General features: G+C 42.7%; 1 protein-coding gene across 7 annotated transcripts in view; it reads right to left on the reverse strand.

Moving 5' to 3' along the window:
* Positions 1–23,227, reverse strand: part of NADK2 (NAD kinase 2, mitochondrial) — a 64,776-nt gene that overhangs the window by 9,927 nt on the left and 31,622 nt on the right. For 5 of the 7 annotated variants that reach the window (XM_034773847.1, XM_034773846.1, XM_034773841.1 and 2 more), the window contains exons 5-7: positions 15,771–15,854; positions 12,241–12,377; positions 7,073–7,151 (exon numbers count right to left, since the gene is read on the reverse strand). In XM_034773847.1, coding sequence (XP_034629738.1) covers positions 7,073–7,151; positions 12,241–12,377; positions 15,771–15,854 — 300 coding nt within the window. The remainder of the gene's footprint in view (positions 1–7,072; positions 7,152–12,240; positions 12,378–15,770; positions 15,855–23,227) is intronic. The other 2 variants (XM_034773845.1, XM_034773844.1) reach the window with 1 other exon arrangement.

Here is a 23,227-nt window from a genome sequence, read left to right on the forward strand (position 1 = left end):
AAAGCTCTTCTTAGAAAGTGAGCTGTATGGATGATGAAAACGCTTATCCGGATAGGCTGGGAAGACTACGCCTTGAAACCTGGTCCTAACTGGCTTCATTTTTGTACATGAACCCAGAGTTTTAGATGAGCACATTTTTAAAGAACTCAACATAGAAAGATGGAGGAAACTGAAACCAAGTTATTAAGAAATGGAGCACAGATAAAGTAGACTAACCTGTCAAAGATACGACAAGCACCCTCAAAGCAAGTTTAGAATAGACAGTAGTTATTCCAATATCATTACTCATTTTCTTTACTGACCTGCTCAGTAAGCTCTTGTAGGGAACTTTAAAGCCTTTCCTAGTAGGTTCTTTCCACTGTTACTGGGACAAAAGAGAGGGGGAAGGAGGGAAGGTCATGGAATGGACACGTGCAACACACCTACAAGAATAGTTAGAGAAAGGTAGGTAACTGGTTTTTCTTCAAGTGCTTGAACATGTCCTTTCCACTGTAAGTCACAAATGAGCAGACAAATACGGTGGTGGGCTCAGATTCTACTTGAATAGTGACTGAAGGACAACTCATCCAAAACGGCATTATCCTGCACAGACGGAAAATAGCATGTATTATGTATGTCTATGTAACTGAATTGCCCATTAACAAGGACTGAATCCTTAGAACTGCAAATGAGAAGCACGCTAACTTCAAAGCATGGGTTGTTGCGTTCAACATCGGGAAATCTACAGACTCATGGTGTGCTGGGAACACTGTGCCAGACAGCTTTTCAGGGGAGACAGATACAAGAATGAACCCTGGAAGCGACCCTATATCTCTGGACTCGGAGTCTGACGGGGAATTCTGAGCAATTGGACAGAGATCTCCAAAGGCATTTTGGGTAATCCTGAGAGACTTATGAAAAACCAGATTACTACATCTCTGCTACCATTTGGACTGAAATTCTGATTCACCAGTAATGTGTTTTACCTGCTTTAATCTCTCAAAAACACATTTCTTTTCTTAGCTAATAAATCTCAGTTTACCAGAGAAATTGGCTACAGCATTGTCTTTGGTGTGAGATCAAGAGTATCCGTTGACCTGGGATAAGTGGCTGGCCCTTTGGGGTTGGGAGTGACTTAATGTGTGGTGAATTTTGGTTTTAATAACCTTTCATCACTTAGTCCAGTTTGCCTGGGTGGCAAGATGCACTGGAGAGCCTAATGGGGACTGTTTGTGACTCCACAATAAGACTAATATAGCAATTCAGAAGTGCACAGTTGTTACCGGCTTGGTGAAATCTAAGTATAGAATATACCACCAGTTTGGGGCGTCTGCCCTGTTCTTTGACAGTTTGACCTGAGATTGGCACTCTCAGATGTGAGCTATTCCAGACAGCGCAACACACACCAATAACTCTAGCTGGTGGAGATACCTTGGCTAGCTGGTAACAAATGAATGCACAATGAGATCCAGGATGAGATTCTGAGTGGAAGTGGAGACTTGTTGGTCCTTAACCCTGTCTGCAACTGCAACAAACCACCATGTGGAGGATCTAAAGGATTTAGTTCTGTCCATATAGAAAGCTAAATCACTTCTTGCATCCAATGAATGAAGCCTCTCCTAATCTCTGTAGACATGAGGTCTGGGGAAGAATATCAGGAAATAGACTGCCTGGTTAATATGGAAATTAGAGACTACCTTGGAGAGAAATTTTGGGTGAGGGTGAAGACAAACTTTGTACCTGTGGAAAACTGTACAGGAAACAGACACTGGGGCTCTTAATTTGTCCACCCTTTTGACTGAGGTAGTGGCCACTGTATGCTACTTTCATACAGAGGTGAAGCAGAGAGCAACTTGCAGAGAGTTCACATAGTGGTCCCATTCACTTAGGACCCAGTTCAGATCCCAAGGGGAGAGGGGAGGGAACAGGATCTTGGAGATGTGGGTACTACTTGGACAAGCCCTTTGGGAACTTGGTAATGACTGGATTGGGGAAAAGGATCTACCATCCACTGAGGTCTGAAACTGAGATGGAAGCCAGGTGTATCCTTACAGAGCTAGTCACTAAACTCTGATGTTTCAGGTTAAGAAGACAGTACAAAATGAGGCTCAGGGGAGCATGCTCTGGGGGTACAACTTTCTGCTGGGTCCAAACAGAGCAGCACTTCCATTTAGCTAGATACATGCCTCTAGTTGTGTTAACCATGAAGCATCCACGCTTTTAAGTAAGGTCTTGTAGGTTGGGATGCTCAGAGTCTTGACTTTGCACAAGACCCTGAGCAGCAAGGGAACTGGAGAGAAGGTGTACAGAAGAGTCTTTCCAAGGAAGTAGAAACCCATCTGCCAAAGAGCCGAGGCTGAGACCTCCCCAGGAGCAAAACCAACAACATTTTCTGTTGGTCTTTGTTGCAAATAGGTCCTTTGGAGAGCTTCCCTCTCCCCCATGCAAAAGATTGACCCAGCAATGTCTGGACATAGAGACCATTCGTGGCCATCGGAGAAGGTCCTGCTCAGTCTATCTGCCAACATGTTCTGTTTCCCTGGAAGGTAAGCTGCTTTGAGATTAATTGAATTGGTTATGAAAAAATTCCAGAGGCGCACTGCCTTCTGGCATACCTGGATCAACTGAGCCCTTCCCTGTCTACATAAACAATGGTCGCAAAGTTGTCTGTTAGAAACAGCAAACTCTTTTCTGCATATGTGGAAAGAAGGCTGAGCAGGCTAGTCTCACAGCTCTTAACTCTGATGTTTATGAATCAATAGATCCTGAGGTGGCCAGAGACCTTGAGTTTGCAGGAACCGCCATATGAGCTCCACAACCCAGAGCTGATGTGTCTGACTAAAGTGAGGGCTGGTAGTAGGGAAGTGACAGGGACCCACACACAGTGAATCAGAGGGTCTATCCACCAAACCAGGGATGACAAATCTGACACTGGCACTGAACCACCTTCTCCAGGTGATGTCAACTTGGAGTATACACAGACGCTAGCCATGCCTGAAGCCTTCTGAGGTGTAGCCTGGCGGGCTGAACCACATACATACAACCTGCCATGTAACCCAGGATTCAGATACAGCTGTACATTGTGGTGGAGAGGGTATGCTTTCAGTTGCAGCACAAGGCTCCATTGTCTCGAACCTGGATTGCGGCAGCAAAGCCTTGATAAAGTCTAAGACTTCTCCCAATATAATCTATCCTTTGTACAGGTTTGTGAATTGATTTTTCTCAATTCACTAGGAGCGTCAGTGGGTCGAATGTGGACAAGACTGTGGATATACTGGATAACACCTTAGTCTCAGACCAACCTCTGATCAACCAGCCGTCCAGGAACATGTGAGCTCCTGATTTTTGAAGATGTGCTGCCAGTACCGTCATGCATTTCGTGAACACCTGACGAGTAGCTAAGAGACTGAACAGGACAACCGTGAACTGATAATGGGACCCTTTATGGGAAACTTACGATGGTCATGTCATATCACAACATGGAAATTAGCATCCTTTAAATTGAGGGCAGCACACTATGTCTCCAGGGAGGAATAATCTAGGCTAGGTTAACCATGCGGAACTTAATCTTCAGGAATTTGTTTAATTCTTAGATACAAAATAGGCCTGAGACCCTCTTTTGCTTTGGGAATCAGAACGTACTGGAAATAGATGCCTTTCCCCTGACTCCCAGTGGAACTTCCTCTATGGCCCCTGCTTGAAGTAGTGACGGGATCTCCTGCTGAAGGATGATCTTGTGGCATTGGTCCTTGAAGAAGGATGGAGAAGGGTTGTGGGAGGAGGGGTAGAAATGAACTGGAGGGCACATCTCAGGTCTACCATGCTTAACATCCACTGATCTGATGTTATGTGGGCCCAAGCACTTGGGAAGTGGGATAAGTGGTTGGAAAACAAAAGGAGGGAAATCAATAGAACTACAGTAACTATGCCCTTGACCAATGCATCACAGTGTTTGTTTGGAATGAGGTGGGTGGACAGGATGAACCCACTGATGCTGAAGTGGAGGGCAGTGGAAGACACCTCCTCTAACTCCTGCCCTTTCTCCTCAGTGGCTCTTGAGACTGGGGAAGAAGTCTGTATGACTGCTGAAGATGGAACTGTTTCCCTCTCTTTAACAGTAGTAATTCCAAGAGATTTTAATGTTGCCCCAGAACCTTTTAGGCTATGAAGCCTATCGTCTGTCTTATTTGAAAACAAAGAGGGACCTTTGAAAAAGTGGTCCTGAATGGTCTGCTGGACTTTCGGGGGGAGACCAGAAAACTGTAACCATTAACATCTTCCCATGGTAATAGCTGATGTCATGATTCGAGTTGTCACACCTGCACCATATAAACTGTCCTGGAGAGCAGTTCTGGAAATCAGATTGCCCTCGTCCACCATTACTGCAAACTCCTACTTACAGTCCTTTGGCAGTTTGTCTTTAAATTTTATAATATTCTCCCAGAGGGTAAAGTCTCCAGCTCAGGAGTGCCTGTTGGTTTGCAATCCTGAGTTGTAAACTCCCTGTAGAATAAAGCTTGTGTCCAAACAAGTCCAGCCTATTCACTTCTTTCAGCATCGACACTTGGTGACCATACCTCTCCCATTCATTAGCAGCTGCCAAGGAACCCAGGGGACGGTAGGACTACAAATATTCATATCCCTTAGAGGGGACATAGTACCTCCTTTCAGCTCGCTTTGCTACAGGAGGTAAGGAAAAAAGCATCTGCTATAGCACCTTGACTAGCTTCATAATGGCTTCCTTAGTTGGCAGAGTCACCCTGGCAAGGGTCACCACTATCAAGATGTCCACCCACTTGTGGGAGCTTTCACACACCTCCATCTGAATATCGAGAACAGAGGCCACACTTCTTGCTAGGTCTTGGTGAGCTCTGTGGTGGTGAATCACTTGCTGCCTGAAATGCTTCATCTGGTAATGAGGAAACAGGACTCTGATGTAGTAGCTGCTCCATGGCTTATGGTGGGGAAGCAGCCCGAGTTGGTTCTGGGTGCTTGGTAGCAATTTCAGTACCGGAGAATGATGTTCTTAGTGTCAGTGTCCCTGGAGAAGTCTCAGTGACCCAGACTGAAGGCTACAGGGAAGACCTAGTGGGAGGGGGAATGTCCCACGGTGTCCAGAATGGCCACTGATAAGGGCCTCGGGCCCCAGCCTTGACAGCATCATTGCCTCTTGAAAGGAGGATCAGGCCAGTGTTGAGACAGCTGCACTGCCCACGGTGCCCACATCTGTGATGGAGTTTATGTCCTCTTCCTTGTATGGGACACAGACAAATGTACCTTTGAGTCCCAAGATAAAGAGTCTGAACTGTTTGGCGCGAGGATGTGCAGAATCTGTTGGTATTGGGGACAGGCACTGGAAAGAGGTACCAGGAAAATCATCACAGGCTTGGTAGGCCATGGTACGTACCATGAGTTCCTGACAGTGAGGTGGGTGCTGCAGGTGCACATTGTGAATCTTTTGCATTGCCAGGGATACAGGTACTAAGAGGCTAAGTAGGTCTCTTGTGGCAGCGTACACCTCCAGAATGCCTGGGAGAAGAAGTGGCTGATGGCTCTGTCTCAGACACCTTTCAGGGGATGCCCTCGATGGATCTGGCACAGACTCTAGAAGTAGCAATCCCTTCTTTAAAGCTGAAGGTTGCTCCTGCAAAAGACTCTTCACAGAATGTTTCTTAGAGTCTCTGCCTTTACTAGGCTTAGGCACCAAAACAACAGAGCACAGTACTCAATCTGAGGAAGGTCTAATTCTTTTCTTCAGTACCAATGAGTGGGACTGAGGAGCCACAGACATCTCTGGTGCATGCCACACCAAGGCCGACAGGTTCAGGGCACTCCCCATGCAATGAGTCTGATCTGGACTGAAGCGCTGCCTCCGTTAGTAGACACTTGAACCTCGCCACTCTGTCCTTGAGGAGAGCTTAAATACCTTAAACACTCTAAACAGGCCAGGTGTGGGTAACTGACTGACAGGGTTTAGTGCAAGTATGGCAGGACAATCCCTTGTGAGCAAAGCATTGTTCTGGCACCCAACCCAGTACCGAAAAATGAAAAAACGTAGTCCAAAAGACCGATCAGTAAAAACAGCTAAAACTAACTTAACTAATTCCTAACAATAAGAGGATGTATCTATACAAAGGAGCGAGGAAAGCATTTATGATAACTAGCGTAAGATTGCTCTGGTAACTGTCACTGGTGGTAAGAAGGAACTGAGGGGAGTCAGGACAGCTCCAACCTCTTATACCAGCATGCAGTGGTGTGAGGCAGGCGAGGGCGCTCGAGTCACCCCGACAGGTACAGCTGAGGGAAAAAAGTTCTCTGATATGGTACACGAGGCAAGCATTCACACCTACAGTGGAATGGACATGTGCAAGCATTCAAAGAACAGAAATGGGAGATAAAGGCCTGAAAACCGAATTTTAAACCTAGGGACAAAAAAGTAATCAGATATCTTGGAGCAAGCAGCACCAAGCTTTGGATACTGATTGTCTGAATTTTCACTCCCTTTCCCTACAAAACCATTCTCCTAGGACACAAACGCTTGAATGACAGGGAGAATGGTAATGTTGCTAGTGGTGGAGATTGTGGAAATAAAGGTCGGAAGTTTGGTTTTGGCCATGTTAAGCTTAACATTATGACAAGACATCTAGGAAAAGATGCTGGACAGATCTCTATCCAGTCTCATATCTCAGTAAATTAGGGATAGACAGGTAGATCTCCAAGTCATCATAAAGATGGCAATTGAAGCCAGGTGAGAACACGAAACTACCAAAAGGAAAGGTGTAATGCAACAAGGGAACCCAGGACAAAGCCCTGTGGGACTCCACAGGCACAAGGAGAGGAAGAACAGATCTGAAGGAATGGCTAGAGAAGTAGGACGACAATCAGGAATAGAGGTATGTCACTCAACTGTTCTACCACATCTTAGTAAATATCTATTTTTGTAACCTATGAAAGTCTGATATTCATGGGCTGAAAACAAATATGGCAGCAAACACAAAGACTACCTGCTGAATTTTTATAAAACTGATATTTAAACAAAAACAAATTTAGACTGTCACATCTCAATGTTTAACAATGCAGAAGTTAACTGTACCTGGATGAGAGAGACTCTCCAATGAAGACTTCATTTAATGCTCTCACGGGCAAAAGATGTGGTCCAGAAACTTCAGATCCTGCAGGTATTGGGCAAATGGATTATTACTAAAACATGAATTATTGTGGCGAGTTTTAAATTACATTTCTAAAAACTGAATTCTCAAAATTTTCTTAATCCATTAAAAATAGCAGTAACTGATTATAATTAAGAGTGCATAAGTTCACAATCTTAATATCTAATTTTCAGTTTTTCATATAGTTTTCCTGAAGAGTTCATTTTTCTGACAAACTTTTCAGGCTTGGTCTCTACCCAAACAGACTTCTTCCAGGAAAGTTGAGAAAAAACAGTTTGGATATATGAATCTGAGAAGAACGAAAAAAGTAAGTTTTGATTGTGTCTTGCCAAAAGACAAGTGGATGACCAGACAAGCTGAATTCTTCTCTTCATGGTGAGGGTAATTAACCACTGGAATAACTTATCTAGGGTTGGGATGAATTCTTCATCACTGGCAATTTTTAAATCAAGACTGGATGTTTTTCTAAAAGATATGTTCTATTTCAAATTGGAATTATTTCAGGGAAATTCTATGGAGTGTCATGTAGGAGGTCAGACTAGATCATCACAATGGTCCCTTCCAGCCTTAGAATCTATGAATAGGTAGAGCTATACTGGATTATAGCAGTGGTCCATCTAGCCAAGTTTCCAGTGACCATTATCAGGTTATCAGAGGAAGTTACAAGAAATTCTACAAGAAATAGTTATGACAATCTGCTCACAAGGAAAGTTTTCTCCTACACACCATTGTTAGAAGCTGACTTATACCCTGAGGCATGAGGGTTTAATCATTTCCAAAATTCTTTTTAATCTTTACTGTTATAAGTCTCAGAGTGGTAACCGTGTTAGTCTGTATCAGCAAAAACAACGAGGAGTCCTTCTGGCATCTTAGAGACTAACAAATTTATTTGGGCATAAGCTTTCATGGGCTAGAGCCAATGAAACCTTATGCCCAAATAAATTTGTTAGTCTCTAAGGGGCCACAAGGACTCCTCGTTGTTTTTGCCATAAGTCTGTATATTTGTTATCCATACAAATGTTCAATCTCTTCTGAATCCTGATAAACACTTAGCCTTAATACTTTATAAAAATCACTTCCCACAAGCTAATTATGCATTGAGTAAATAAGTATTTATTAGTTTTAAGATTTACCACTCTTCAACTTCATTGAACATCCAATCCTTTGTTTTTGTATTATGAGAAAGGATGAACATTCCACCGTCTCTACACCGTTATTCTTTATACTGTACCTTTATCATGTCCTCTCTTATTTGTCTACACCAGTCCTGATCTTTTCAGTCTCTTGATAGTTTTTCTATGCCTTTCATCATTCTTGTCACCTATTTCTGAACCCCTCTAATTGTATTCCAGGTGAGGGTTTACCATTGATCAATATAATGGCATTTTGCTATTTTCAGTATTAACTTCTATCCCATCCTTATTTGATCTTTTAAAAAAATTACTATTGCAAACTGAGCAGGGGCAGAATATGAATGTTTTACAGAAGAACGGACCACTAGGAAATTTGCTGAGAGGAAATTGTGAAACTAGAAGAAACTACTCTCTTAATCACTGGAATTAAGGATGCAGCTGAAAACCTCCAGGACCTCATAAATCACCATCTGAGGGAACATCAGATCCACCTGCAAGGATATTTTACTGATGTTTAACAGAGAAGAAAGAGGCGACCAGCAACTCTTTTCATCCTGCTGATCCACAAGCACTGACTGGGCTATTGTAACACAAATTATTATGAGGTCTATCAAGACCCTGCAATTAATATTTTTCAGGCAGGAATTAATCAGATTTTTGTCTGACTCCAGAGGAGTCCCCAACTTTCCGAGGTGTCTGCAGCTAAAGTTCTCATTCAGATTTCATCCTTCTATTTCCAGTTACTCTCATGGTAGTGATAAAAAAAAAAAAAGAGCAATCGCTTTCCTCAGTTCAACCTCATGAGATCTTTTTCTGCCAGCATGGCTGGCACATCCCTCATACTAAACTATGAGGTAAGATTGATCATCTCCTTTTAAAGTTTCCTCTTCAAAAAAGTTTATAATTATTTCTGGTATGATGATGATTACATTTGGCCTGCTCAAGATTAGGGTTATAGCTCGAAGAAGGGTTTACAAAAAGAAGTTATTTACCTTACTATAACTGTGATTCTTCAAGAGGCTGTAGTATGTGGAAAACCCACTGTTAACATGTTTGAACACAATCCACGTGAGATCTGAATTTTTGAATATCAGTGTCCATTGAGGCCACACGTGCCCTGTGCCTCCACGTTCACATAAAAAACATAAAAGGCAGGAGGTGATTGCGGTTTTCTCTGGGTTCCCTTGCAATTCTATGATCATGATGCTAAGGACTCCAAAATACAGGAATAGAGGGCAAGATGTTGTAATCAGTGTGGAACTCACATATCAAAGAACCCAAATAAATGTACGGTAAGTAACCATACTGTAGGCTAAATAAGCATTCTATTTCCTCTGAGTATGCATCAGTGTGGATCCCTCTGTATAGGGCGCTCTAATTGTGAACATTCAGTCCAGACAGATCAATATCAATTATGGCAGTAAATCAGGAGAGTTCAGAATGTTACAGAAAGAGCTTGAGAAGATTTATCCAAAGCTAAGATTCTGGCTCACTGCCACGGGTGGTAAGAAGGAACTGAGGGAGCGTCATAGACACTCCGCCTCACCCTCTGTGCCCCTGTATGGAAGCACAGGGTGCACACATGGCCCAAGACACTGCCATTCAAGACTCCAATCTCACACTCCTAAAGCAAGGTTCACACTGCCACATATTGGAAAAACACTGCTTTGTTTAGAGGGGAGTCGTCAGCTTTGAAAGTTTGGGAAACCATATACAGTATCTCCAACTTAACATCGTCCCAGTTAACGTTGTTACATCGCTGATCTATTAGAGAACATGTTTGTATAAAGTTGTGCAATGCTCCCTTATAATGTTGTTTTGCAGCCGCCTGCTTTGTCCACTGCTTGCAAGAAGAGCAGCCCGTTGGAGCTAGCTGGTGGGGGCTTGGAACCAGGGTGGGCCGGCAGCCCCCCCATCACTCCCCTAAGTTCCCTGTGCAGCTGATGCCCAGCTTGCCGGGGGGTTCTTGTGTTCTCCCCCCTCACTGCCGTGTGCTGCTCCTGCCCTCTGCCTTGGAGCTATTCCCGGGAGCCTCCTGGTTGCTGTGCGGGGGAAGATGGGGGCAGAAGGGTGCTGATGTCGGGGTGTCCCCTTTCCCCCACTCCTGTACCCCATCTCCACAGACTGGGGGGGAGACACACCACAGGGCTCAGGATGGAGGGAGCTTGCTGATCTACTTAAAAAGGCGGTGTACTTAAAAGTGGGGTCAGCATAGTTAAAGGGGCAATGCACATCTCTCTCTCACCCCCCCTCCCCGTGTGTCTGTCTCACACACATATATGCACCCTTCCCCCCCACACTTTGGAAAATGGAGGGAGCGGTGCACTCCATTGGGATAGCTTGGGTTCGTCATCATGTTCAGTTTCCGCAGGGAATGTTTGCAGCCACTGCCACGCGTCTCCTCCCTCCATTTGTGCTGCCTTGTAGAGTGTGAGGCTACATTAACGTGTTAACCCTTGATGAACTAGCACTCGGCTGAGCTGTCAATTACCAGCAAGGCATTCCCTGGGAAATATCCCACCCTCTTACTCCACCACCTCTACCACGCCTTACAATCATTATTGCTGTATACAGTATTAAACTGTTTGTTTAAAACTTATACTCTGTGTGTCTGTGTCTATATATATATACACATATACACACGTCTCTACCCCGATATAACACTGTCCTCGGGAGCCAAAAAAAATCTTACCGCATTATAGGTGAAACTATGTTATATCGAACTTGCTTTGATCCGCCGGAGTGCGCAGCCCCATCCCCTCGGAGCGCTGTTTAACCGCGTTATATCCGAATTCGTGTTATATTGGGTCGCGTTATATCGGGGTAGAGATGTATTTATATTTATTCTTCCCTGGAATCTAACCCCCCCTATTTACATTAATTCTTATGGGGAAATTGGATTCGCTTAACATCGTTTGCTTAAACTAGCATTTTTCAGGAACATAACTACAACATTAAGCGAGAAGTTACTGTAGTAGATCCTATGGCCTGTTGATGCTCATCTCCCAGGGTTGATCAGTCAATCTCTTCCTCATTCTTCCTAAAACCCCAACATTTTTACAGTTAGTATTAACTATTTAGGAGGAAGGAAGGCTTTCATGTCTGTAATAAAACATCCAAACTACTACCCTATCATAGAAAGCGCAAATACTGGGAACTGTAAAACAGGCTCTTTTTTCTATTTGAGTTTAAACTGTAGTGTGTAAAAAAAGTAGTGTTCTTTTTAGGAATAATTTCATCTTAAAAAGAGTTCCAATAGCAAAATACAAGGAACACCATTTAAGAAGCTTAAGTCTTGCTACAGGCTATGGCAGATGAAATTTTTAAAATAGATAGTCAACTAATATATATGAACAATTTTAGAAGTTAACATGTATATAGTGTCAGGAAGACATATTTCAACACTCAAGACAGAGTCCCTGCTCCAAGAATGGGTCCTGATCTAATGGATCAACCGCACTTTCCATGAGCTTGCGCTACTACATTTATGACAATTTTACAAGCTTATAACTACTACATCCCCAATAAAAAAATTTATTAAAGCTAATGTTAAAATTATATAATATACAGGTTGAGAAAAGTGTGTTTGTACATCTGGGTATAGTGCTTAGATTATCCACAAATACAAGGTTTGTTTTTAAAGTTATAAGATACAGATAGTGCATAATCGGCAATAACCCAAATTTAGGTGAATGAATTTAAGAATACAGTTTAGATATTTAGCATTCAAGTATTCAAGTATCCATGAAAAAAGTTATACAGAGAGTTGGTGGCGGAAAGCAAAATATATCAATGAATGAAGATTGTCCCTCAGTAATTGAGAATTTAGGATAGGTTGTTCATTTAGAAAAAACAGTCCATTAGGAAAGTATTTGAGTTATTTTATTACACAACCAACTGACCATTCAAGTGAGCACTGCTAAGTTTTGTTGATTACATTCATACCAGCTTCAACCTACTTTGATCATGGAATCTTCCATTAACGTGGGCCCTGCTGTGCTGCTCCTGGCTTAACTGCTGTTCATGCAAATCTACCGGGGTAGGGTTAATACCAGTTCCTTCAAGATACATCCGGATTCGTTGCCGCCACTGCCACCTTAGAAAAGGAAAAAAGATTGGTACCAGTGTTGGAGCAGTCAAAACATTCATCAGATAAGACCTTCATTTCACTCAGTCACTGGATACAATGATTTTATTTGATAGAATCATACTCAAAAACTAACTAGATAGAGCAATATTTTTTTAAAAAAAAATGCAGGAGAGGTCCAAATTCATAAGTCAGTTTAAAAAGCTTACCAACTTCGACCACCAAATCTATCAATTATAATTCAAATTAATTACAGAACTGATACAAACATGTATTTCACATCCATTTCTGTTTTGTTAAATGCTGATTGACAAATTCTCTGCGTCTGGGCATATCCACAGTGGAATAGACTCAGGGACCAGCACTCAAAAAAGAATGGTACTTACATGTCCTTCCCTTTTCTCTCCAAATTGTTGCAACATTCTGTCTATTTCCCAGAGTAGAAAAGAAACAGTTCCTCCTCACTTTTTTTCCTATTTTACCTGGAAGAAACTACAGCAGTTTCTTCTCTAGTTTTGAGTAGCAAGCCTGAATATCTGAAGCAGTTACAAACAGATAATTGAAACACAGTGCCACCCACTTGGTGGTGATGAGAATTAAGGATGGTAATTAGCAGCAAACGATTTGCTTATCAAATCACAACATCCCTCTCTCAGAAGGCTCTATGGATAGCCTAAAAAAAGAGACTAGATTGAAATAAAATCCTTTATTGTTTTATTTTGTTCCTCAAACAAGTTGAGCAGTCTCAACTTTATACAAACCCATACATGAAAAAATACATGACAGCTCATAAATATGAGTGCTAATGGAACCTTTATATCATCTCACCGCACTATGCATTATTGTAGGTGGGGCTGGTGGTACCACACTATTAAGGGTGCCCCACACTTCCCATTACAAGATGCTTATAATTTTTATAAACTGATCATCGGTCTGCCTCCGGTAGAATTTTGGGGAAACTTCCAGCCAAAATTGTTCAGAGGTTTCTGAGCGAGAGACTGGGGGAAAATATGTTTTGCCCACATTAAAAAATTCTGGTAACCTTTTCTTTGAGCCATTCTAGTGCCCCCAGGTTTTGGAGAAGGAACTTTGAATTTGTTATGTGGTATCCTTTTCTGTCATGGATGTGCCTTCTGCTGTCCCCATGAAAATCCATGCAAATTTTGCCAACTTATAAGCTTCTGAAAAACTGCAAGTCACGTGCTCAGTGGAGACTTGTTATACTTTAGCACCTAAAATCCCTGAAGATTCCATCCTCACTGAATGTGCTTGAACCTCTCAGAGCTCCTAGCTCTGATCAGACTAAACATGCTCCCTCCAGCCCACAGCTACAAAGACAAAGCCAGACTTTCCCTGTCTTTAAAGGCAGCTGTGGGCCAGGGCCATACACTGGAAGGGACAGCAGGGAGCCTCTCTTCTGTGTCCTCCCCAACCCCGGTGATATCTAGGCAGCATGAAACCTGATTCGAATGCAGACAGAATAGAAGCCAGACCGGGGGGAGGGAAAGGAATTGATTGAGTCACGAAGTCTGGTGGGACTGGCACTGGGGAAAAGAAACTAGGACTGGGAGCCAAGGGATGTGGTAAGGGGAAGCTGGGACTAGTTGAGCAAGGAGATTAAAAAAGTGGGTGGGGAATTGGTCTGGCTGGGTAAGGAGACAGACTAGGTGGGGGAGGGGGGGGGGGGGGGGCAGGAGAGATTGGGAATCTTACTGGCACTATTCCACTTGTAAAGACATGTGTTTAAGTTACCATGAGTCCAACAGGTACAGGACTCAGATAAAGAAAATTAAAAAAAATAAATGTAAGCCACCTCCTGAAGTGATCCAAAATAGCTTTTTCGATATTAAAAGCTAAACTGGACTCCAGTAATTACTTGTATTTTTAGATTGACAATTCAAGAATCCCTTGTACCATTTCCTTCAGAACTGATAGAAAACTTCTCTTAGACAAGACCTAGTATAACAACTTGGAGGATTTTAGACTGGAGGACGGGGCAAAATTGGGTTTATAACAAAAGCCAAGCTGGAATCTTACCTGTGGAGAGGCTAAAGCCTTCATCACAATAGGTTTAGTTCCAGAGGTATTAACAACAGCAGAGCACTAGCATACAAGTCTACAAGCTGCAATAGCTTTTTAACACCATGTCATCTAACATTGCTGTGACCGGTCTGATCAATTGTTGCAGCAGCATGAAGGCCAGCCACACCAGGACTCCAATATTAACACCAGTAGAACCACCACTTAAAATGGTGCAAAGTTTAGAAAGCTTCCTTACTATAGACCAGGTCAGAATACTACTGGAATTACCAGTGTTGAAGTGATACTCCATTTACCCATGCAGATTGAATCATCTAGTTATTCATACATAGTCTTGATAAACTGATCATATTGGTTTGTTTCAGTCATGATGTGGCATGGCAGAGTTGACATGCCATAAATCCAGTTTATGTTATAATCGGACTACAAACTGAATTTGCCTGTGACAGTAAAAAAAAAAAAACAAAAACAAAAAAAAAAACACACACCAAATATTAACATGTAAGGTTCCTAGCACAAAAGGGTCTATGTTTGGCCCTCCGAAGCATTACAATAATACACTGCAATTATGAGATTTATTTTCATGACTAGTACAATTTCTTGAGCAAAAATGTTAACATACAAATTATGTTTTAGGGTATATTAAAATTCCACAAATATTTTTTTCCCTTTCAATAAAGGTCTCAAATTTGGTATGTACAGGGGAACAATTCTTAGCCTGTTTCATAGCATTGTTTGTTCCACAGTTGGAGCTTGCCCTCTAATTCAAACTGCATTAAGATCATGCTTAGTTCTAGTTCCCTGCTCATCAGTTCTTGTACAAATGTCTAGTAGCTACAGCTAACAAGCAAGCATTAGCACCAAAATGCTTCCCTTGTTTTACTTCATGCTTAAGCCACTCTATTAACAATTGCAAGACCCTCACATTAGCAGTGATTAACTATGCAATTTGTATAATGTCAGAATAAGTTACCCTTCTATCCCTCTAGATACTAATATGGCCCTATTGCTGCACTGAGTGCCTCACAAGCATTCATTAATTTATTTTCACAACAATCCTGTGAGGGAAGTATTATTTTACAAATGGGGAACCAAGACAGGGAGTTTGTGTCATTTGCCCAAGAGCACATCATTAGTTTCTGGTAGAATTAGAAACTGAACCTAGGTCTCCCAAACCCCAATTCAATGTCTTAACCACAAAGGCTCAAGGTCATCCTTCAAGGTGTTAAGCCTCAAAATTCAGTTCATGATTTAATGCACTTATTTTATTAATGTTCTTCTCTTGTTTGTACAACTGCCCATCATTACACATGCTCTCCTCAGGAAATATATTTTGTAAAAACAAAGATGACAGAATCCTACCTGAACTCACCACGATAAAACTTCTGTAATGCTTCTGGAAAGGAGTGTGTATATCGTACAGGCAAACACAAATGGCCCTCAGATCTAAAAGTGAAAAGACGACAGAACAATAGAGGTGGCAGTCAAATCAGTGAGAATAGGACCCTTTTGGGAACACTCTGCTAGCTACATCAAAACAAAATTCGATTTTCATTTCCTGTGGTTGTGATCTCTCTCACTAGGAAGTCAGGCATTATTCAGTGGCAATGGGTTATAGAGTCCTTCACCTGTAGGTAGAGGAGTCAAATCCAGACAAGGATGCTACTGGCAGTTACTGCTACCAGGTGGCTATTTGGTAGCCTATGTGAAAACAGAATATGACTCATCTCAATGGACAAGTTATATACATTCAAAATCACAACTAATATACCTAGGCAATCTTGCTGGCAATTCTTGCAAAGAGGCAAACAATTACACAGCACAGACCTACGCTGTTATCCCTAAAGGACAGGACTAAGGCTCAATGAAGAAGTGTGGGCAAACTTGCACTGCCTGTTATGTACCTTTTCTGTGGCTACAAGACTTCAGTCTCCAGGGTTGTCAAACCACTTTTCACCAGTACTATATTCAAACATGTCTTTTAAAAACTGGCAGCTAAGCAGTATTTTTCTGCCCTCAATCTGAACTGGCACATGAAAGGTATTTGTTTGTTTTTTGTTTTTTTGTCATGGCAGCTCTGACTAATAGGATGCAAAAGAGCAGAATGCCTTAGGCTACCAAATATTTCATGTGAAATGAGGAAATGGATTTACTTACACAAGCTTACTATGACCACAGGCAAGTCACTTGATCTGTGTTTCTGTAAATGGAGAGACTGTTTTCCTACTCATAGTGGTTGTTGAAATTGAAGTGTTTGTGAGGCATTTTGATACTATGCAGATAGGGGGCCACATGAGTACATATATAACAGGGGTGGCCAACCTGAGCTTGAGAAAGAGCCAGAATTTACCAATGTACATTGTCAAAGAGCCAAAGTAATATATAATGATTGTATGCGTATATCTGTCTGTGTGTATATATCTATATATGCACACAATCATACACTTTAATAATGTATATTAATAAATATACATTATGCATTTATAATGTATAGTTAACAATAACAATTTGTCTTAACCTTTTACTTAGCGGGACTTCTGGCAATCTTTGCTTTCAACAATTCCCTTGAAGTTTGGTTTGTATTCAGTTGTGCTCACACGCAGCAGTTCTCTTAAGTGGCTGTCTTTCAAAATGGATCAGTGCTTGGATTTCACATTTGAGTGTTGAGAAAAAAGACGCACAAAGACAGGTCAAGGCAAACATCGAGATTAATTTTAGGGCTGCACCTCTGATGTTGGGGTATTTATCCTTTGGTACAGATTTCCAGAAAGTAAGGATCCCCTCTGTCTTCTGAACAGTTTTCAATCTGTCATCTTCCAGAAGTTCTATTATTTCCATCTGGGATGCTGCTTCATCAGTGACTAAAGGGGGATTCAGATGATTTGTTTCAGCACTAAAAGGGTCAATCAAAAATCTGATTTGAGCTCTCTTCCACTGCAAATCTTGGAATCTTTCCTCAAAAGTGTCCTTAAGATCTTTAATCATGCTCGTATATCTAGTTGTGCTCCCTTTTAGGGGTTCTGCTGCATCTTCTTTTGATCTGGCTTGAAGTTGTGACATTGAAGGAAAGTGTGTCACCTCTCCCTCAAGCATTTGTCCGTGAAACATCTGCAGTTTGTTTATGAACACAAATACGCTTTGCACTAGATCAGACAGCAACTGGAATTTTCCTTCTAAGTCTACGCTGAGTTTATCCAAATGCAGCAGCATGTCTGCAAGAAATACCAAATCTAGAACCCACTCAGGATCTGTAAGCTCAGGGTGTTTTCTGTGCTTCTCCTCCATAAACAATTTTACTGGTTTCAGGAGCTCTAAAAAACAGGAAATAACTTTACCTCTCAAGAGCCATCGAACTGCGCAGTGAAATGGCAAATCGGCAGGGAAGTAGTCTTCATCCAGTTCTTCGATTAGATTTTGAAATGGTCTGTGATTGAGTGCATTTGAGCGAATGAAATTCACAATGTGCAAGACAGGTTTCATGACATGATCGAATTTGAAATTTTTAGATACCAGTTGCTCCCAATGAATAATACAGTGAAATGTCCAAAATTCGGGAAAGCTCTCAGACTTGCAAAACTCTACTAATACATTCACAGATCCCCAAATGGACAGAGCCCCATCCATTGCAATGGCAGTGAGCTTCTGTAAAGAGAAGTGGTGTTTCGCAACTATCAACATCAATGCCTCCTTTAGATCTCGTCCATAAGTTCCGTCCTTTAGTGACAAGATATCAAGGAGTTCTTCCCTTACAACACAGTCGTCAGACAGAGTCCGGACAAATACCGATAACTGAGGTTTATCCTGTACATCACATGACTCATCCAAAGTGATGCTCAAAGACTCACACTGCTGAAGTTGCAAGTGCAGTTGCGATTTAATGTCACCGTTCAGGTTGGAGAGTCTGCGTTCTATTGTGTGGAGGAAAAGCTGCAGGCCAGAAATTTCCTTTTGTAGATTCTTATTCTCTGGTGACAGGATTAAAATCATATCAGTGAGGCACATTTTTATAAACTCGCCTTCAGAGTAGGGCTTTTTTGCACAGGCTATGTGCCAGCCACATAATAGGAGGCCAATGTTACAGTCTGCAATCAGTTGGTAAATCTGGTGAAGAAATGGGATTCTACATGTTTTTGTTTATTCAAAGTTTTCAGTTTTAAAGTGCGGAGTTCAGAACCTTGTGGGAATTCTTGATCCATATGTGCATGACTAGAAGTGAAATGACGCTGCAAGTTTGAAGATTTGAACTGAGATGCACGTCTGGCAAAGACGACACATGGTCTTACCATTACGTTCAATGAAAAAGTACTTATTCTCCCACTCCTGTTGGAAGCCTCTATTTTCATCTGTGAATTTTCTTTTCCATTTGCACTTGCCTTCCATTGTTAGATAGTGTAAGAAAAATTTGGATTAAAAATTTCCACACCAGCTAATCACCGTGTGCTTTATTCAAGGAGACACAGGCATGGGCCAAGGGCTGCTGGATGCCTGGCTCTGCCCCAGGCCCCGCCTCCCACTCCTCCCCTCCACCAAGTCCCTACCCCCACCCCACCTCTTCTTGCCCCATCTCTGCCCCACCTCTTTCTGCCCCATTCCACCCCTTCCCCCAAGTGAGCCACGTCCTGTCTCCTCCCATTCCCAGAGCCTCCTACTGGCCGCGAAACAGCTGATCGTGGTGGGCAGGAGGCAAGGGGAGGGAAGAGGAGGCGCTGGGGGAGGCAGAGGGGTTGGGCACTGCGTCCTCACTCCTCCCCTCCCCAGAGCCTCCTGCTAGCTGCGAAACAGCTGATTGCGGTAGGCGGGAGGCACAGGAAGGGAGTGGGAGGTGCTGCGCTGAGAGGCAGGGCTGCCAGCTGGCGGGAGACGCTTGGGGGGGATGGAGGGAGAGGGGGGCTGATAGAGCTGCCGGTGGGTGCTGAGCACCCACCATTTTTTCCCCCAGAGTCAGCTCCTGACAGGAGCTGCATATTATCTTCTGAAGAGCCGCAAGCAGCTCTGGAGCCGCCGGTTGGCTACCCCGATATATAGCATACTAATAGCCCTACTAATTGGGCAGGTACTTTTTGGGAGTCTGTTGATAGCAGACCAAACAGAGCTTTTTAACCTCTTCTTTCTTTCTGGGACTTGAACAGATCTCCAATGCTGTCTGTACACTACAGCAGGTATGAACCTCATCAGTTTCACTGTTTGGCATATGCGCACTTTTAAACCGACCATAGAAGAAGAGGTTAACTCACCTTGTGCAGTAACTGGAATTCTTTGAGATGTGTCCCCCTCTAGGTGCTTCACTCCAGATGTGCATGCACCCATGCAATTTTGATTGGAGATTTTCGGTAGCAGTGCATGTGCTTGCTGTACACAGCCTCATGGCCGGCACTGAGGCGATATAGGGCTGCGCAGGCGAACCACCCTCAGTTCCTTCTCCATTACAAAGTCCCTAGAGGGGACTCCAAAATAGAAGGGAAGGAGCACTGGTGATGAAGCATCCATAGGGACACACATCTCGAAGAACTCCAATTAGCAAATGAGGTAAGTAATCTCCCCTTCTTTGAGTACTGCCCTTTGGGTGCTTAACTTCACGTGACTACCAAGCAGTACCCTCAGCCAGAGGTGGGAGCTTCGGAACGGATTCCAAGATCGAAGACAAGACTGCATTTCCAAGGGGAGTTTCTGATCTAGAAGAATGGACCACCATGTAATGACTGGCGAAGGTGTGTATCAAAGTCCAAGTTGCAGCCTTGCAAATCTCCACAAATAGGAACATGTTTGAGTAATGCCAGAGAGAGAGAGAGAGAGAGAGAGAGAGAGAGAGAGAGAGAGAGATATTTTGTGGAATAGGCTATACACTCTAGGAGGAGATTGTATATCAGGAGATTCATAACAAGAAATAATGCATCCAAAAATCCACCTGGAGCGTCTCTGAGTGGAAACCGTGATCCCTTTGGCTGTCAACAATTGATACAAACACGATGGGAGATTTCCAAAACAGCTTGGTTCTGTCCAGACAGAAGGCTAACCCCCTTCCAGTGTCCTCCCTGGTGTGATGTGGTTTCAGAAAAAAGACTAGGAGATGGATGACCAGGCCGATATGAAATTCAGAGAATACCTTAAGAAAGAATTTAAAATGTGGATGTAACAAAACCTCATACTTGAAAAATACTGTAAATGGGGAGGGGTGCACACCATTACACCCCCTATTCCCTGACTCTTTGGGCAGAGGTGATGGCCTTTTTGGTGATTATATTTGTGGAAAGGTTAAAGAGGTAATAGGAAGCTATTGGTTCAAAGGAGGTCTCATAGGACACCTAAAGTACCAAGTTTAGATCCAATACAGGAATGGATTCTTTAATCTGAGAGAAATGGTTCCTCAATCTCTTGATAAACCTCAATGTCATGGGATAAGTGAATACAGAAAATTGCTCAACTGAGCTATAACAGCTTTTCATTCCCACCCAGTGGGCTCTGATAAAACTCAGATAATCCTGACTTTCAATTTCAGAAGGTAGTCAAGAAAAGCCAAGAGGGAAGAATGAATGGAGGAAAGGCAATACTGGTCACACCAATGGTTCAATCTCTTCCACTTTTGGAGCTAAATATTTCACATGGATCCTTTCCTACTGTTTAACAACACCTGTTGTACCTCTGTGGAACAGGAAGTCTTTATTCCTACAAACCATGGAGTAGCCAAGCCCTGAAGAATTCCTAAGTTGGGGTGGAAGGTCTGACCAGCATCTTGAAAGAGGAGATGAGGAATGGTCGGAAGACACACTACTTGACAAACGGCCAGGTGAATGAGGTAAGGATACTAGAACAGTCTTGGGCACGTTGGAACTATTTGTATGATCTTGCCCTGCTTGATTTTGTTCATCACTTCTAATACTAGATGCATTGGGGGAAATGCATACAGAAGTCTCCTCATCCATGGAATGAGTAAAGGTTTTCCCAGTGAATGAAGGCCGAGACCCCCTCTTGAACAAACCTATCTCAACTTCGTGTTGGTGGCAGTGGCAAAAAGGCTCAACTCTAGAAACACCAAGGCCAGAAAGATGTGATTGAGAGTTCAAGAATCCAACTCTCACTTGTAATCTTGGGAAAAGTGTCTGCTGAGAGCATCTACTGTGTTGTTTTGTATGCCTGGAAGATACATCACCATAATGAGGATATGACTGACTATACACCAGTTCCATAGTTTTATTGCTTCAGCACAAAGAGACGAGGATCTTACTCCCCCTTGTTGATTGATGTAAAACATGCAAGCTATGCTATCTGTCATGATCTCGATAGATTTGTCTCTGATAACTGGGAGAAAGTTAATAAGGCATTCTTAGCTGGCCTCAGCTCCAGAAGGTTGATGTACAAATGCACTTTTTGAGTAGACCATCTGCCCTGAGTGGTATGTGTCCTTAGATGCGCCCTCCTTCCAAAGATGCATCTGTCATTATGGTAATTGTTGGATAAAGGGGACACACACACAGATGTTATGAGGATCCTTCCATCAAGTGAGGACGTCTCATACTTGATGGGGGATTGATATCACTCTGTCCAGACTCTTTGTTCCAGGAATAAACTGTTCTGAGTCACCCCTGGAAGCAGCAATGGTGTAACCTTGCATGATGTGTTACAATGGTACAAGCTCCCATATGTCCCAAGAGTTGGAGACAATTTCTTGCCAAAGTCCGCTGGCTTATCTGAATCTTTGCAATGAGGTATGATAGTCATGAGTCTTTCTGTGGCGATGTAAAATCTTGCTGGTACTGCATATAAGGATGCCCCTAAGGCATGTACAAGGGATCAGCGTGCACTTTTTGATGATGAGCTGGAGACCTAGCCTGAGGAAAAAGGCTAAGGCTATCTTTACGGCAAAAAGAACCTTGTAAAACTGGTCCTTGATAGCCCACTGCCAGAACCTTTGAGAATACTTTCAGAGAAGAGGAAAGTCTGAATAGGAGTACCCGATATTGGAAGTGGTCCTGGCTGACCAGAAAGCAAAGGAATCTCTTGTGAGGTGAGTGAATTGCAATGTGAAAATACGCGTCCTGAAGATCAAGGTCCGAAAACCAATCCCCTGGACCCAATGATTAAATTATTCCTACAAGAGGCATCCCGAACTTCTGTGCTTTCACAAAGTTGTTTAAAAGTCTTAGATCTAAAATAGGTATCCATCCCCTCTTCTTTTTTTGGGACCAGAAAGTACTTGGTCCTCCTGTGCTGAGCAGGAACTGGTTCTATGGCTCCTAAACATAGCAGGGACTCAATCTCCTCTCTCAGCAAGTGCTTGTGAGAGGAGTCCCTGAAAAGGGATGGGAGAGATGTAAAAATGGATGGAGTAAATCAACTTTCTGACCTCCAGTGCCCATCTGTACTCTTTTCCCATGCTAGCTGAAAGCAAGGGAAATGGTCCACATAGGGAGGGAGGTGGATAAATTGATGCACCCAACATTCATTCATAAGACTGGGTTAACTATAGTGCGCTGGTGACAGAGAGATGCAAATTTATACTCCAGATTACTCTATATGATTACAAGAGACAGAGACCAAGATTTTCAAATTTAGGATACAAATTAAGATCCCAAATAAAACTGTTACTTACCTGTAGAGTAACTGTTGTTCTTTGAAATGCATTGTGCGCAAATACATTCCACTACAGGTATAAGTGTGCCCAATGCACTTGAGTTGGAGACTTTTGCCAGCAGTACCACTGGACAACTAGTCCTATCACGCGAGGGCATAAAAGGGGCATGGCTGCCGCCTCCCTCTCTGTTCCTTCACACCGCTGTATGTAATGTCCAAAGTAGGTGAGAGGATCATGGAATGTATATGTG

Source organism: Trachemys scripta, chromosome 6 (genome assembly GCF_013100865.1).
Source record: "Trachemys scripta elegans isolate TJP31775 chromosome 6, CAS_Tse_1.0, whole genome shotgun sequence".
NCBI lineage: Eukaryota > Metazoa > Chordata > Testudines > Emydidae > Trachemys > Trachemys scripta.